Here is a 15,727-nt window from a genome sequence, read left to right as displayed (position 1 = left end):
CAAGGGTGCTGGATAAGCCCCTTTCACCGCGCGCGCGCAAGGATACCAAGCTGTATAAGACGCATAAACAACGAAATATCGACGTCTGTTCTCGGGAGAGCTTTCAAAGTTAGAAGCGCATGCTGGAAAGCCCCAGCCTTTCCTGTGCCAATGGTATACGTGTGATTTACCAAACATGAGTGGCCCCATGCTGCGATGCCTACCTTGTGACAGAGAAGTTTGTAGATACTAGAGATTCCAGGTAGGTTGGTTCAAGGTCGTAGTTGAAACTTGCTACTGGCGACTTATTGAAAGAATAATGATATGAAGCCAGGTTCAGGAGATTCTTGCTAGTCTAGCATAACCAGGTACAAAACAAACATTATCAGTGCCCTCAATGAGAAAGCCGGGTTGCTAGCGGCGGTATCCTAGGACTTCTACGTCCGGGTAAGGACTGTCCACTGACCGAACACTGAAGAAGTGGTTCCCAAATTATACTGAATTACAAGTCTATATCAAGACATGTCTACACGTATCTACCACGACGGATCCGCCGCGTCCGTGACGGCTCCATGACTGGCATCACCCACCAACCTCGCATACTTGCCCAAAGCACCTCTCCTCACATGCGGCAAGGGAGCCTTCCACTCCTTCTTCCGCCTCTCCATCTCAGCCTCGTCAACATCAACAGCGTCGATGCGATTCGTCTCACCGTTGATGGTAACCGTATCTCCGTTCTTCACAAGCGCAAGCGGCCCGCCGACCGCCGCCTCGGGACAGACGTGGCCGATGATGAAGCCGTGGGACGCACCGCTGTACCTTCCATCCGTCACGAGCGCCACGTTATCCAGCCCGGCACCCATGATCGCCGCGCTGGCGCGGAGCTGCTCCGGCATGCCTGGTCCGCCTTTGGGACCCTCGTACCGGACAATGAGAACGAGGTTGCCGTCCTCTCGGCGGATAGAGCCCGCCGACAGCGCAACGTCGAGCTCGTGCTCCTTGTCGAAGACGCGGGCCTTGCCCGTGAAGGTGAGGCCTTCCTTGCCGGTGATTTTGGCGACAGCGCCTTCGGGAGCGAGGTTTCCGCGGAGGATGCGGATGTGGCCCGTCGCTTTGATCGGATTCGAGAGCGGACGAATGATCTTCTGGTTCGGGTCGAGGGAGGGCCAGTCTGCGACGTTTTCGGCGAGGGTGCGGCCCGTCACCGTCATGATGGAGCCATCGATGAGGTTGGCTGCGACGAGCATCTTTAGAACGGAGGGCGTGCCGCCTACTTTGTAGAGATCCTCCATGTAGTACTTTCCTGACGGGGCAAGGTCGGCGAGGAAGGGAATACGGTTGCTGGTGCGGTCGATGTCGTCGATCGTCAGGGGCACATCGGCCGTGTTGGCCATGGCGAGGAAGTGAAGGACGCCGTTGGTGGAACCGCCGAGGATCATGGTGAGCACTAGAGCGTTCTCAAAGGCGGCTCGGGTCATAAGCTTGCGAGGGCGGAGGTCCTTCTCCATGGTGATCTTGATAGTGGTAGCGGCGCGCTCGCACTCGCGGGCCTTTTCCGGGGACAGAGCCGGGTATGATGAAGATCCAGGGAGAGACAGACCCATTGCCTCAATCGCAGTCGCCATGGTGTTTGCCGTGTACATACCTCCGCAAGCACCGGCGCCGGGGCAAGCGTGCTGCTCAATATCGTCGAGGACGTCGGACGGGGTGCGGCCTTCCGAGCCGGGGTTGGTCTTTGCGTGGAGGCGGTCGTATGTGAAAGCACCGCGAGCCTCGTAGCAAGTGCTGATGTTGATGGGCTTCTCCAGAAGGTCCGAGTGACCCTTCATGATGGTACCGCCGTAAATCATGATAAAGGGACGGTTGTGACGCGCGGCGGCCATGATCGTACCCGGCATGTTCTTATCGCAACCCGGAATAGAGATGTTGGCGTCGTGGTGCTGTGCGCAAGTCACCGATTCGATACTATCGGCAATGATTTCGCGAGTCTGGAGGGAGAAGCGCATGCCTGAAAGCGTCAAGTCAGTGCTTGTCGTATACAAACTGCAGTCAAGGATAGGATAACTTACCTTCTCCTCCCATGGTGATGGCGTCTGACACGCCGACGGTGTTGAACTGCCAGCCGAGCATGCCCTGCTTCTCAACAGCCTTTTTCACAATCTTGCCGAAATCGAGCACTGGTCCCCTGTCAGCGTTCATATTCATCTCTATGAGTCGTTCTCTGAGCTAGGGGTCTTCTTACGATGCGTGCTGTAGTACCATGTTAGTCGAAGCCACTCCCAACAAACGCTTTAAATTTTAAAGGAGGAGACATACTTGCAAGGATTGCCCTCCCACCACACTGTTGCAATACCAACATGCGGCGCCTTCTTCATCATCTCCTTGTTCGGCACGCCAGCGCCGTACAGCATGGCCTACAACATCGTGAGCTTCCAGGTTCTGAATAGTTTCGTCAACCCCGCGGTGACACCCCGCATCTCCGGCCACAACCCCGCATTCCCCAACTTTGCTGTGACACAAGTGACGGCGGTGCTGAATTCGCCGAATGTTTTGCGTACCTGTGCGCCGGGAAAGTCATGTTCCCTCGTGATTGTGTGCGACCAACGGTTGAGTTGTCCTTCAATGGGGTGCTCCTTGAACTGGATGTAATCGTGGCTGTCCTTGTAGCTGGTCTCTTCAGCGTCGCCTGGGACGCGGCCTGCTTGGTCTGCGCTCATTATGAAGGCTTTTGGGTAGCGTAAATAGGTGTCCGGTTCGGTGGAAGAAGATAACTGCGTCAATTCGCGTTGGCCCGTTTGAGTTCGAGGGTCGGGAGAGCCAAGGTTTTCCAATGTACCGAGTTGGTGACAGAGCAAGAAGAGAAGTGTCAACGAAATATCATGAAAAGGAGAAAATAGTTCAACGAGCAGCAGTAGACGCGGGGAAGGAAAAAGGGCGACTGGGGGGCGGCAACATCTTTTTGAACTTTGTTTCACCCACCACACAACTTGTGTTCTGTGTACATACTACTAGTAGGTAGCTCAAGCGCGAGAGCAAAGCTACTGGCAGCGACAACGGCAGCCAAGGTTCACAATGCGGGCAGAGTGGGAAGGGCGCGGGGAAAGCCAACAGAGCTCGTTGCTTTCTTCCTGTTCCTCAATAGGCTACCGGCAGGGACGTCGTGAAGCACTCCACTAGAAACCTCGGGGACGGATCCGCTCGGGACACCATTGAATCCATTGCTGCTTAATGCGAGCGATCTTATTGGGAGGGCTGCCGACGGAGACGAAGCGGCTCGCAGCTTTCGGTCGGGTGATCCCAGCCGCGCCGGAGGGGAATCGGGGCATAGTCCGCGGTAGGAGTGGAGCAACACTCAATTGACTTTGCGGGTGAATAAGACGGGATGGGACCTGTTGAAGAGGGGTAAATGCGATGGAATTGACCCATTGACGAATGACGGGATTGTCGGAAAATGAATTGCGATGGAGTTGAACGATGCCGGACCAGCTTTCCAAGAGCTAGCTAATTCCAGGAGCCAACTGAGAAGTGAGAAGGGGAGACGTCAATAAGTTCCAGTTCCAAGAAGAAGCATCGTCACCAACGGCATTCTCTCCGATGAAAGGCATGTCCCCCACGCCTCACAACTGGCTATTGCTGCAGCTGAGTGAAGGTGCGTACAAAGCGTCAAAGTATGATGAGTGAGAGGTCGGCCAGTTGGGCGTTTGGATGGCGCCAGTCCGTGGGACACGCAGGAGCTTCTGGCTGCTCCCGGATTTGTCCACGCTTTCTCGTGAATCTCATCACAGTCCTGTGTCGTTAGCTCCATTAGCGTTGATGGGATGCCCAATGCATTTATCTTGACTGGTTATTGGACTTGGTCTGTAGGTGGTGGTGTCCAAGTGAGGCATGGTGCCACCTTTTGATGGCGGCGTACAGTCTGCATGTTCTCACTCGTGGTATGGGAAATCGGGCTGTCCCCCACCTAACGTACTTTCCAATCAAAGTAGTCGTATTTGTCGTACAAGACGGGATTCAATGGGTGGAGTCTCAATGCCGGTGCCGGTGCCGGCGCCGGCGAGATGAGCTCAAGCCGATCCGCAGCGTGGACGGACAGTACAGTCAGAATCGGATCTGTCCATATGTCCATAGCATACAGAACAGGCTTGAGAATTGTCGGTCTATCCCCACGCTGGTCACCCGTGTGACATGCTGCTCAAAGGAGATGTTGCTATAACAATAATCCTATCTTGGCTCAAGACGTCGAACGATCTTCAGGGCGAGAGATCTGCTGAGACTTGGACTAGGCCGACTCCCGGAGGCGGGGCTCAGCCGGCTCGCGGTTCGGAGATCGAGGCATTCGGGACATCTTAGCACGAGAACATTTGAAGATGATCGTGGTTGACGTAGTCTCCGCCAGTGGGGGTCCTCCGGCAAACCCTCCCCGCATCCCAGGCTTGAGCGGTCGATTGTTTGTCTGTCTGAGCGTGGAGAGCGCTGCAACGTCTTGAATCTTTTCCCCCGCCCGTTGCTACACTTGCTGTATGTAGTGTGCATGTAAATCGTAAGTGTGCGTGTATGAACGAGTGTGTGTGCTCATATGCATGCAATACCGACCATTACACCACCACCAGCCAGCCACCAGCCGCGAGTCTCGAAATCAATCGAGAGGGACGTGGTCGTCTGCTCTAGTAGGGTTTCGATTAGAGAAACAGCAATCGTGCCAAGGCCCTGTCGTGTTGCGAAAGTTCGGACACTGGACGGTGAGAGGGGGGCATCTCCCTGGCGCCTCTCACCAGTGGGATGGGATGACACTCTGTTTGACTCTGCGTTTGGATCGGCGAGGGTGAGGGAACGCTGGCGATGCACTTATGAAGTCATGCTTTTACTCTGGCTCGTTTCAATGCGTGCCCCAGTGTTGGAAGGCAGAGAGAACAGCAATGGAAGGGCGTTCGTCGAGACTCAAGAGGAGGGGCCAACCTTTCTCTCTTTTTCGTCCGAGCTATCCGCTCACCTCTGCTTGTTTCGAAATCCAGACGGATGGCGCAGCTCATTACGAAGCCTTCTCCTTCTTCACCCCCTCTCCCCTCATCCGCACCGTCCTTCTTCGTCCGTCCGGTCTCTCTCTTGAGCCAAGCCATGCCGTGCTCTGCGTTGCTCGCTTCTGCTGGGGGTGTGAGAAACATGTCCAGGGACCATGCTTGGCTGGCGTCTGTTCCAACAAGGCCAAAACCATTTATGCTTCAAGAGTTGGGAGGAAAGAAGGTTTCGGAGGGTGTCAAAAAAGCAGAGCTTTGCTGATCAAGGCGGACCGACGAAACCTTGGGATCTTTGGACGTTTGGGCTGAGTGGTGATAAGGTAACAAGGTAGGTGGGTGGTCGAAGCGAAGTAGTCACGTATTGGTGTACCAAAGACAAGGAGGAGGTGGAGGAGGATGAGGGTTGGGAGGATCGGGAGGGTGTGAAGGGAAACTCCGACCGCGCCAATACGTACCTCAATCTCAACCTCAACTTCAACTTCAGAAAAGAATGTGCGGAAGGCAAGGCCAGCCATGTGTACGTACCCGTGACAATTCGCGGCCCTGTTGCTATTTCCAACTCTTACGCAACGTGAGAAAGGTAAGTAATTTTCGTCCAAGGTACGGATAGAGAGTGCCGTAAATTATCTACCTTACTGTCAACAACACCTACGGGGACGGGACACTTCACCTTGCCGTGAGGGAACAATTGCCGATGGTAGCTCCTCTTCTGCATCTTGCATCGCTCTTACATGACGCTAGCGACGGTTTGATCACGTATGTATGGGCGTTATCTTCGAAGCGCTGGTCTGGAATCGGTAATTGGAAACTGTAGCTTGGATCGTCAAAGCACTTGTCAGACAAACGTCAATAACTTTCCATCAATCGACGACTTGTTACCCTAATCTGGACAAGGATTGAGAGAGACATCGTATCAGTATTGAAGTGATTCCCACAATGTCCAAACACATCACGCTTGGACAGATGCATCCGCGGTCCTCTCATCGTATTGCTTCTTTGTCTCCCTTGCAGCTGTCATGACACCACTACTCAGAACCAAAGGACGAGGTCACTAAGAATCACTGCAGGAAAAACAAGATTTCTCAAAACTCTGATTTCTCGATTCGCCGTTTTGAAGAAGAAAAAAAAAGCAAAATAAAGCCAGCGCAATCATCGTCTGCATGAATCCCGCAGGACCCCAAGGGCCGCTCTAGTGTACAAAAAACTGCCGTAACAAGTTGTTTCGGAATAACCCCACGGTTGGGATGTGTTTGTGGTTCGTAGTCATCGCTTCATTTCTGCAAAGGGTGGAAAAGATGCCTTCCCAAGAAGATGAAAGAAATGTTGTAAATGTCCTCCTCTGCACTGCCAGTCGTGCCCAACCACCCTATTTCAGGGATCTAGCATCCAATCCCCTTCGCATGCCTCGGTGATGGCGTCGTTTTTTCCCTCAAAAAGATAGAAGATGAAATGAAGAAATGGAAGAAAGGGCACCTTTCCCCTCCCGAGCAAAACCCCCGCCCCTGCCTGCGCCGGATTTCGCCCCAACAGTTCGCAGCCACCTTAGTCGTATTTGTTCGTGTACGATGAAGATGGGACACACGGTTTGCCGAAAAGCCCTAACCAAAAAAGACAATGAAACCAAATTTCCCATAAGGGAGAAGCCAACGGAAGCGAAGAACAAAACTGCGGCTTGATGCTGTAGTCTTCTTGTTGCACGGCGGAAGACGCAAAAACTCAAGCAAGAATCAGACACTCCAAAGTTGTAAAGTAATACACTGGTAGAATCAAAGTGTTGTCTTGTTCGGTGCCGAGTTTCTTAGGCGCCGACTCTTGATTCCTCCATGCGTCTCACCAACTCACGCTCACGGGGAGAGCGAGGGTTGGCGTCAATGCCAAGAATGGCAGAGATGCGAGTCTTGTCTTGGGGTCTTTCGTAGCTATCGCGATCCAGATTGTCGGGGCTGGAAGTGGGTGTGATGGGTGTGCTGGCCTGCTGCTGGTTGCAGCATGCACCATTCTGCCATGCCTGCTCCAAAGCAACGGGGCTTGCGCCCGGGCCGTAGTCGTTAGCCACAGCGGCCCAGAAAGAGGCGCGGTGTGCAGTGTAGACGGATTGAAGGCGGTTCATGTCAACGTGTTGATGGCTGACGATGGACTGGGCAGAAGGAAGAGGGCACTCCAGACGCAGGGGTGGCGTAATGGGGAGGCTGCCGGAGATGGACTGGAAGGTGGCGGAGGGGAGAGCCGCGCTGCGAGGCTCAGGGAGAGGTGTGGGATACCCGCGGGTGGGGGAGGCGGTGGGAGGTGGCAGTGTCATGCAGACCGGCTTAGGGAGGATGGCGGGGAGCCTGGGAGAAGCCTCGTGGCCCATGATGCTGGGAAGTTGCATGGGGGCCGGCGAGTGAGGGGCGTAGCTGGTTGAGCTGCCTGGGGGGGAAACCGAACGAGGAGTCGACTCTCGGATCGAAGAAGGCATCGTCGGTTGCATGACAGGTGAGTGGGTGGTGGAAGAGCCAGAAGAGACCGAGGTGGCACGCTGCTTGCGTCGGTTGCTACCGTGGCTAAGCTGATGGTAGTGAAGGCGACATGCCAGCTCAGTCTTCTTCAGGTGAGCGGCGATGTGCTTGTAAGGCATCTTCTGAAGACGAGTCTGGAGGAGATAGACTTCCTGTGGTACGGTTAGACATTGTGGTCTCACATGTGACTCTGGATCGCAGCAGTCCTAGACTATCCGAGTGAAACATACCTCATCCTCGCTCCATGCTCTGCCTCCTCCGGTTGAAGCCGCCTTGCGGTTCTTGGTGATTCCATATTCATGACGATCCATGGCGTCGGAAGTGGGAGTGTAGGTGGCCGTGTGAGGCGCCAATTGCATCGTGGGAGACATTTTTGCTCGTTAAATCGTTTCGGAACAGTCGATGTTGCGTCGTTGTACCTCTCAGAAGTAGGGTAAACTCTTGTGTCTCTCGGTGGAGAATCTTCACGCGTTATGATGTTCGCGGTGTCCTGGAAGCTGGGTTTGATAAGAAGAGGCAGAAACTTGCTGCCAACGAATCGAAGGTTTGAAAAAGTTGATGGTTGAAGAAAGGTGGTGTCCCAGCCGGAAGCTCGCAACAACGAAGTCGGCCTTTTGCAGATCCGTCAAGGAGAGAGGAAACGGATAGGCGAGTGGGGGAAGGTCCCAAAGAAGTCAAGTGAAGTTCGTTTGTTTGAATAAACCGGATAGGTCAAGATATATTGACAAAAAAGGTGGTGTTCAAGAAGCGTAGTCAAATGAGTGTGTGCAGCCAAGCCAGTTGGACAATGAAGGAAAGTAAAACCCTAGCTGCGGGAGAAGAAAAGAAGGACACGCAACTGCGCTTCAAGAAGACGAAGAAAAGGGATGTTGATGATAAACCCAAGTTAGGTAGAGAAGGTAAACAGAGAGACAAAACCTGCTCGAGATGGGGGGAGAGAGGGAGGATAAAGTAATATTGCAGCCTCAGCCAAAGTTGGACCTGGGCCCCAGTCTCTTCTCAGTTTCTATCTGGCAACTGGCAAGACGAGACAAGACGGGACCAGCTCTACCAGCATTAGACCGTATCTGTCCCCGTACCAGACAAGGCACCACTCACACACACGCCCAAAGAAGAAGAGCGGGTGGGCAGGCATAGCAAACATTGCCTCATCATGTTCGGGCGCTGGTACATGCAGGACAGGGGGTTCGCACACCGTCAAGTCTAGCCCTGTTGCAGATATTCAGCAGTGAAGCCAGCCAGACCCTGGAGAAGATGGGGTGGATGTGACAGAATTAGCAGAGCATAACGTTTGGTCTGATCCGCCTGGCCTGCTGCCATCCCCATTTACTGAAGGGGGAAAAGGAAAGAAAATCTGTGTGTGTGTGTGTGTGTGTGTGTGAGAGAGACCCAGCAGACAACAGAGACAGAGAGAGAAACCAAGACCAGGGCCGGCAACGCTTGTGCAAGCCACACCCTGTTTGACCACACCCCTGTACGTAACTTGTTCGAGGGCAGGGCCAGAAAGAGGAGACGGACGAGGAACAGGCATGGGTGCGAGATTATGGATCCGGTGAGAGACGAACGTGCGTCTCAACCGGCCGCCATGATGGATCGAGAAAGAGAGCAGCCAAACTCAAGTGGCGCCCGCCAATAGACAAGCCAAAGTAAAATGGATGATTGCCCGCAACGAGCTGTAGCCTCGGAGGCTCGGATGCAGGATGAGCATAGACCAAGCCTAGGGCCCCCCCAGAGATGGAGCTTTCATTGAAGACTCGGGGAGCAAAACAGAACAAGAGAGATTGGGAAGAAGAGGAGAGAGAGGCTCTTGCAAACCTGGAACATGGTAAAGGAAAGCCACCAAATGCGTGCAGCGTAGCGTCTCCATTGCCGAAAAGAGCGGTGTCGTGCCTCCGATTTGTTTCTTCCCCTTCTTCGTCAAGGGGAGTGACTGCCTGGGCTCCATGCAGATTCAGTATAGAGCCTCAACTTGGCTAGTTTGTTGCAAGCATCTTGATGACCCGCCAGCTGGTTTTGGTTTCGGCCACGGCACATGGTCGGTGGATCTTGTTCATGACTGATGAGGAGGAGGAACTTTAGAGAATTCGGTCCTCTTTCTCTCTACGGAGTATGCTATTACTGCTGAAGGTAAGGATGGATACCCGTGTTGCGCGCGTGGCAGAGCGCGGCATAGTATGGGGCTTGGGATGGCGTGGCATGGCATCGCCGAAGGCTGTTTTGAAAAGTAATGTAACTTGACTCAGAAAACAAACCATTGATCCCTCCCGAGACCTCGACAATGTTGACACCGTCACGCTGGGTCGGGTGGCTCGCAACAAGGAAGAGGGTGTTACTATTTGCGGTCGACATCTGGTCTCAAGTCGCGATAAGCATACGTTTGCTCGCCGTCGATCTCGCGGAGGCTTTGGCGAGGATGAGGGAGGGGAACCATAGGAAGGGGAATGGCTGTAGCGTTTTGGGGCTCTGCGTAAGGTTGCAGTCTCGCACTTGCAGAGAGGATTCTTGGAACAACGATAGCGAGGGATTCGTGGGATCCGAACAGGTATCTGTAGGCTGGACAAGGCAGAGGGGGAGAAGCAGGGGCTCTGCGGGTACGCGAGGCATACATTCGCGGCATATGCCCAATTGAGCGGGAAACGGGGTATTGAGCAGGTTGTTTTTCCTCGTCTCGGTCTCGTATGGTATAGCGCGCGTGTACGAAGTATTGTACGTGCGGTGCAGTGCGGTGAGGTGAGGTGCGGACGGTGCGGTGTGCGGTACAGGACGCTTAACTGTGTATTGCGTATCCGTACGGTAGGTTACGATGTGTAGAAGGATGAGGAGAGGACGCGCAGGCTGCATTGCGGCATGGTCGTCGCAACCGCCGGCCGTCGTGGCATGGCCGGTGTACTCGGGATGGTACCTCGAGACTCAAGTGCCGTTTTGGTGAGGAGCGGGAACTGGTACACTAGTAACGGGCGGCGAGCATTGGTGTTGATGCTGCCGCTGATGTTGTTCAGATCGTTGCAACTTGCGGGCAGTGGTCGTCGTCGTCGTCGTGACGGGATCGTGACCCTGTGTCTGAAGGTTGTGTGAGGATGTCTGTCTGTCGTTTGACGGCGGGGTCAAGCGATGGACGGTACGTGTTACAGAGGCGCGCCTGTGACTGCCATTGGCCCGTTTTCGCGGCAGCCCCTGAGCCTTCCTTGCGAGTTGCGCGCACAGAAGGGCAAGGCACGCTAAGCGTCTACTAGTCTGTATTGGGTCAAGTCAGGAACAGAAGCCACCATCACCCCGGCCAGCCTCGCAACCGTGACGGGTACGTAGCTACGTACTGGTAGCGTCGATACGTATCGGTTCCCGAGGCAAGTGAGCCCCACCTCACGACCCATCCGCAGTTTCCACCTCATTGCGAACCACCGGTGCGGCGGGGCCGAACACCCCTGTCTACTGTAACCGTCCTTTTGTTCACAGTGAGTGAATCTCTCCTCTGCCTACGTACTTGTAGTGTGGTGTCTCCGTACGCAGTTATGGATACACCATTATCACAGTCAGTCAGTCAATTCTCGAGGCTTGAGGCTTGAGGCTCGAGCCTCCTTGACTTCGTCCCACGTCGTCGTCTCCCACTAGGCCCCGTTGCGGCTTGCCGTGTAAGAGCCTCCTCAATGGGAACAATTGCGCCAGAGCCGCTACTACCATAAGGTAGGGAGGGTATCGACGATTCGACAGGCCCAGATGCCAACCCGGCTGTTTGGTTTGATGTCAGGGCTCTCCCCTTCAAGGCTTCAACAGTAGCGCCGTCCTGTCTGGGACACCGAGTATCCTAACGGATATTTACTACCAGTTAAGAAACTTTGCGTAAGAGACATATTCTTGGCTTCGTCGCCCTGGACCATGACACGGCTGACGACTGTATTTGCACGAATAGACTCTTCCCGTGGTCCCATCTGATGATCAACAATTTTGGCACCCCTACCCCGCGCGACCTTGTCGAAGCGATGTGATGTGATGGCGTGTCCAGCCCAGGTTTCTGGTTTCTGGTGTCCGGTCTCCTTGTAAGATGCGAAGTAGAAGCATAGGCGTTGGCATCTGCATCGAAACATGAGGCTGTTTCTTGTGCGTCCCTCTCTGACGCCGCCTCGGCATCTGCGCTCAGAGACTAACAATTCTCACGGCGTGGTGGCCCATGGATGGTGCACTGCGTACTTGGTGCAAAGTGCTCGCTCATCAGAAACCAACAGTAGAGTGCCTGTCCATCTATTCTCCATATGCGACATTGCTATGGCAGTCATTGGATCAACCGGCATAGCGGCATGTTTGTCTAAATTGACTGCCCTACACTACGATGCCATCCAGGACTGGGATGCAGTCACCGCATTGCAAGTTGAATTGCCCGCACCCATCCATCCGCAGCCAAACTTAGCACACCCCTCATTCGGGTGTCATTGAAAGTCTCCGTACCTTATATGAGGGAAACTTACGGATAAACACGGACAGATGCTATTCATAAGACTTGACATTGGATAATTATCCTTTCCAGACACGCACTTCGTCATCGGCATCTCAACGTGGCCTCTCACACACATACTTTTCTCTTTTGGTTGGTCCACGGACCACTCAGTCAGTCGCTTTCTCTCCGGCAGTCACAAGTGACAAGTTGACAAAATAAATGAATTTGTTCTACCGCAACTCACCTGTAGGGCAGGCACTGGCAGGTTTGTCGACATTCCCTTCCTTGAGATTCGAAAGTATCCTCCCCCGCCTTCCGTGGGTGCCGAGCCGCACCAAAAACATTGAAACTCACACCACTTTCCTGCCAAGATGTGGAGAGAGTAATAAAAACGCTTCACCTGTTTTCGTAACGACAGCACAATTAAAGGGAGAGGGCAGGTTTTGTTCGTACAGAAAAAAATCTCCAGAGAGCCAGGGGGTTAGTACAGAAGGGGGGTCTAGTTTCCAGAGGAGGGGGACTTTGCTCTTTTTTGCTCGTCAAGCCGTGATCATTTGGGAATCCCAGGCCGTTGTTGCCTCTTGGTGAATTTCCATGTCCTGGGCCCACGTCCCTTGAAACTCGCTAGTAAGCAGGCGCAATTTCACCCACGTCTCAGCCCTTTCCCTCTTGGTCGCCCTTTCCCCCTGACGGCATACTATGTACGATACGTACCGAAAAGGTGTGGCCCTCCAGCTATACGTACCCTTCCATCCGCTTTAATCGTGGGCTTGAGCCACTCACACAGCACACATGCCGCCCACCCCGTGACTGAAACCAATCAAAAGTGTGGCTGTCGGCTTCACCTTACTGTACACGATACGTACCTTCAAACCTCTTTTTTCGTCCTTCTTTCTTCCCACACCCGGGACTTCGTCACCCCTCCATTTTCCTCCTCCATTTTCCACCACTCACCTCTCTTCCCGACGACATCTCTCAAAAACTCAGACAGACGCACGCTGCGAACAGACAGCCGACCATCCACACCCTCCCCTTCCCTTCCTCTGACCGACGGGACGAACATGGATTGCAAGAAATAACAGAGGGGCCCTAATGCAGGAAACCTTATTTGTTTCTTAACAGATCTCTGCTGAAACTGAATCTGGCTTGCACCATGCCACCATGCCACCATCTCCAACGGGGCGTTTCCGCTTCCAGGCACTCCCCTCCAAACGGTCTCTACTACCTACTCCCGAGTCTCTACGGAGTGCCTTACAGAATATGGATACACTACCGTACCGTCTGGCGTTAACCCCGCTCATCACGCGCGCTCTTTCAGGTCCATGGCCCTTTAATCGTCGTCCATTGAGCTTCCCTCACCCCATTCTGCTACTGTCGCCCGCCAAAAGTTATGGCCGAGAGTCTGGGCGGCTGGGCCACACCACACAGAGTTCGACATGTCTGAGCCAAAACTCGGTCTCGGGCCCCCTCCAGCGTCTACCCTTATCAGGAATAGGATTCGTCTGACCTTTTCGCCCTACCAGCCTGTCAAACCAGACTACTGGCATGCTGCCTAACCTGACGGACGGGTCCACCGAGTCATATACCGTCCTCTACTAGCCACCACGATTCACAGATCGTAATTTACATCCTACAGGAGCAGAAACATTCTCGCCGCCGCAGCACTAACAGAAACAGGCTGTTCCTTGGGCAGCTTCACTGAAATTGAGAAAGCCGAGCCACCATCGGCGCCATGGAGATCGAAACACAGCCCGCCGCCGCCGCGGGCTGCTCGTGGCCCCCAGTTCTCCGTGGCAAAACCATGAGTTGCGGCCGTCCGCTCCGGGACTTTTCATTCTCCTTGCGCGTTGCGCACAATGAACATCGTCCGGCCGCCCGTTTGGCCCCCGTCCCGCAAGCTCTAGCAAAGCCACGATACTGAGCGGAGATAAACCATGATTGATTACCCTCTCGAGCGTCAAACCCGGCACCAATTAAGTTCCGCCATCCAGGCTCCAGCGTGTAACCTGGCGGCCCTACCAATCGATGTCCCTGATCGCCCAAAATCCCCCCCGGCATGTAAGAGCCTCCATCCAGCCAAGAAGGCTCAGAAACAAAGGGACTTGCCCCTCCATACGACCAAGAAGTGGAAGCAACATATCACGGGGCGGATGCTCATCATCCGGTTCAACAACGGCCAGGAAACTTTTGGCCGGCATTGTGGGAAAAGAGCAGGAAGACTCAATATCGGGATACCTGGGGTATTGAAGGGATCGCCCGCATCCCGCGAGTCCAGAAGCGCCCGCACCCAGACCTAACCGGTGGGAAATGCAGACCAAGAAGGTCTCCGATTCTTCCAGGAGGAATCGCCAAACGTCACGCCCCCTGTCTGCCACTCTGCCATCTCATCTCCAATCTGGTGATGGCGGTGATGATCTTCGGGAAGGCCATCAACCGAAGGCAAATGTTGACGGGCGCAAGTGTGGTTGGTGGAGTTAAGATGTCATAGAGGAGGCACAAACGGCCGCATTAATCGAACCCGTGGTTGGTTCGGATTCGCGTCAAGATCCGCCTACCATGCCTGGTGCTGGGACCGCACCGGACTCGACTAGATGAACAGTAACGCCCGGTTCCCTGACAGAAGCTTGGCGATACTCTTTTCGTCTGATCTCTCGACCGATGGATTGGGGCGGCCCCACACTCAACGGTCCTGCAACAGTACACTACGAATACAAGTGATCCACGGAGGACGGAGGCTAAGAAGAGCGAGATTACAGGTCCCGGCTTTGACACTGTCCGCTGCATACACCGTTCAAGTCAAATCCCTAGTGTAATAGGCCAGTTCATCTGTCGGACAGCCGGATACTACAAATGCTTGTCGACGAATAAATTCGGGAAAGCATACTAATCACCATTCGGAGGGTTACACAGATCCCGCAATTATTCAAGGAATTGCCCGACATGGTGCAGAAAAGATGCCTAGGAAATGGAACGTCGCCATACCCAGCTTGTTCCGCGTGTCTCGCATTACTCGGCCGAGTAAATACGTGGAGGTTGGCCGGCCCAGCCTTGTGGGCCAGTGCTCCTGCTTTCCATCAGGGCGTCCCATGCGACGTTCTCTCCCTTTTGCTTCAAACCAAGAGCCCCGAAATACATAGGGGGTGAGCCTCTGCCCTTTGAAGCAGGTGGAATTGCAACAGAGATTTCGAGCAGCGGCCCCAATTGTTCATGACGCCACGGATCATCGTTGGATCGTCTGGTCGTCGGCCGTCTCAGCAACTCGCATGAATCCTCATCGTCCAATGTCTTGGAAGCGGCACTTTGAGAGAAAACATCGACAGAATCGACAAACTTGCTCGCGACGGGCACTAGCCAGCGTTCCGATTCACGGCTTGGCCGAGCCCAGGGCCACCCTGTGCGAAGACGTTGGGGTGAACGTGTCTTCAGTCATATGTTGCTCAAGAGCCGCGAGTCTCAAACAATTGGTGCCGGAACCCTGTGACCAACATCGTTTCATAGCTGGGGTCTCTCAACCCGACCTGCCAAGGAGGCATAAAGTCTGTCCATGTTCGGAACGAACATGCACGTCCTGGCAAGGAATGGATGGCTTCACGGAGTCTGATTGCCCTACGCGCATGAAAGCGAGAGACCGGATGGCAGTAGACGTGGCCGGGTCAGGGCTCATGAGGCCGTTTTAGGTTACCTGTCGACAACATGAAGCTAAACGACAGCATCCAACATGAGCTTGGCATGAACTTGGGGCTCATCTTTTTTGGTGGTCATGGGGCTCATCCTCACGCCTGGTGCGATCTGGGGTCATTGCCAGG

General features: G+C 54.1%; 7 protein-coding genes across 7 annotated transcripts; all 7 read right to left on the bottom strand.

Moving 5' to 3' along the window:
- Positions 1-515: 515 nt before the first annotated feature.
- CLUP02_02415 (dihydroxy-acid dehydratase) lies at positions 516-2,696 on the bottom strand (the record flags this gene model as incomplete). The annotated part of the gene is made up of 5 exons (XM_049281447.1): positions 516-1,987; positions 2,049-2,156; positions 2,222-2,229; positions 2,296-2,393; positions 2,538-2,696. 5 exons carry the CDS (start codon positions 2,694-2,696, stop codon positions 516-518), a joined length of 1,845 nt encoding a protein of 614 aa, XP_049138590.1.
- Positions 2,697-3,219: 523 nt separating this feature from the next.
- Positions 3,220-3,405, bottom strand: CLUP02_02414 (uncharacterized protein; the record flags this gene model as incomplete). Its single annotated transcript, XM_049281446.1, has 1 exon — positions 3,220-3,405. The coding sequence occupies one exon, from the start codon at positions 3,403-3,405 to the stop codon at positions 3,220-3,222; it is 186 nt and encodes a 61-aa protein (XP_049138589.1).
- Positions 3,406-6,792: 3,387 nt separating this feature from the next.
- CLUP02_02413 (uncharacterized protein) lies at positions 6,793-7,863 on the bottom strand (the record flags this gene model as incomplete). The annotated part of the gene is made up of 2 exons (XM_049281445.1): positions 6,793-7,644; positions 7,723-7,863. The coding sequence occupies 2 exons, from the start codon at positions 7,861-7,863 to the stop codon at positions 6,793-6,795; spliced, it is 993 nt and encodes a 330-aa protein (XP_049138588.1).
- Positions 7,864-9,465: 1,602 nt separating this feature from the next.
- Positions 9,466-10,881, bottom strand: CLUP02_02412 (uncharacterized protein; the record flags this gene model as incomplete). The annotated part of the gene is made up of 7 exons (XM_049281444.1): positions 9,466-9,548; positions 9,745-9,800; positions 9,868-9,937; positions 10,099-10,263; positions 10,395-10,552; positions 10,639-10,718; positions 10,807-10,881. The coding sequence occupies 7 exons, from the start codon at positions 10,879-10,881 to the stop codon at positions 9,466-9,468; spliced, it is 687 nt and encodes a 228-aa protein (XP_049138587.1).
- Positions 10,882-13,551: 2,670 nt separating this feature from the next.
- Positions 13,552-14,119, bottom strand: CLUP02_02411 (uncharacterized protein; the record flags this gene model as incomplete). Its single annotated transcript, XM_049281443.1, has 3 exons — positions 13,552-13,748; positions 13,835-13,936; positions 14,038-14,119. The coding sequence occupies 3 exons, from the start codon at positions 14,117-14,119 to the stop codon at positions 13,552-13,554; spliced, it is 381 nt and encodes a 126-aa protein (XP_049138586.1).
- A 95-nt stretch (positions 14,120-14,214) lies between these two features.
- On the bottom strand, positions 14,215-14,863 carry CLUP02_02410 (uncharacterized protein; the record flags this gene model as incomplete). Its single annotated transcript, XM_049281442.1, has 4 exons — positions 14,215-14,316; positions 14,477-14,623; positions 14,708-14,725; positions 14,813-14,863. 4 exons carry the CDS (start codon positions 14,861-14,863, stop codon positions 14,215-14,217), a joined length of 318 nt encoding a protein of 105 aa, XP_049138585.1.
- Positions 14,864-14,927: 64 nt separating this feature from the next.
- Positions 14,928-15,667, bottom strand: CLUP02_02409 (uncharacterized protein; the record flags this gene model as incomplete). Its single annotated transcript, XM_049281441.1, has 3 exons — positions 14,928-15,341; positions 15,481-15,527; positions 15,604-15,667. The coding sequence occupies 3 exons, from the start codon at positions 15,665-15,667 to the stop codon at positions 14,928-14,930; spliced, it is 525 nt and encodes a 174-aa protein (XP_049138584.1).
- Between the last annotated feature and the right edge of the window lie 60 nt (positions 15,668-15,727).

Source organism: Colletotrichum lupini, chromosome 2 (genome assembly GCF_023278565.1).
Source record: "Colletotrichum lupini chromosome 2, complete sequence".
NCBI lineage: Eukaryota > Fungi > Ascomycota > Sordariomycetes > Glomerellales > Glomerellaceae > Colletotrichum > Colletotrichum lupini.
Note: the sequence above shows the minus strand (reverse complement) of the source record. Positions and strands in the feature narration are given on the sequence as shown.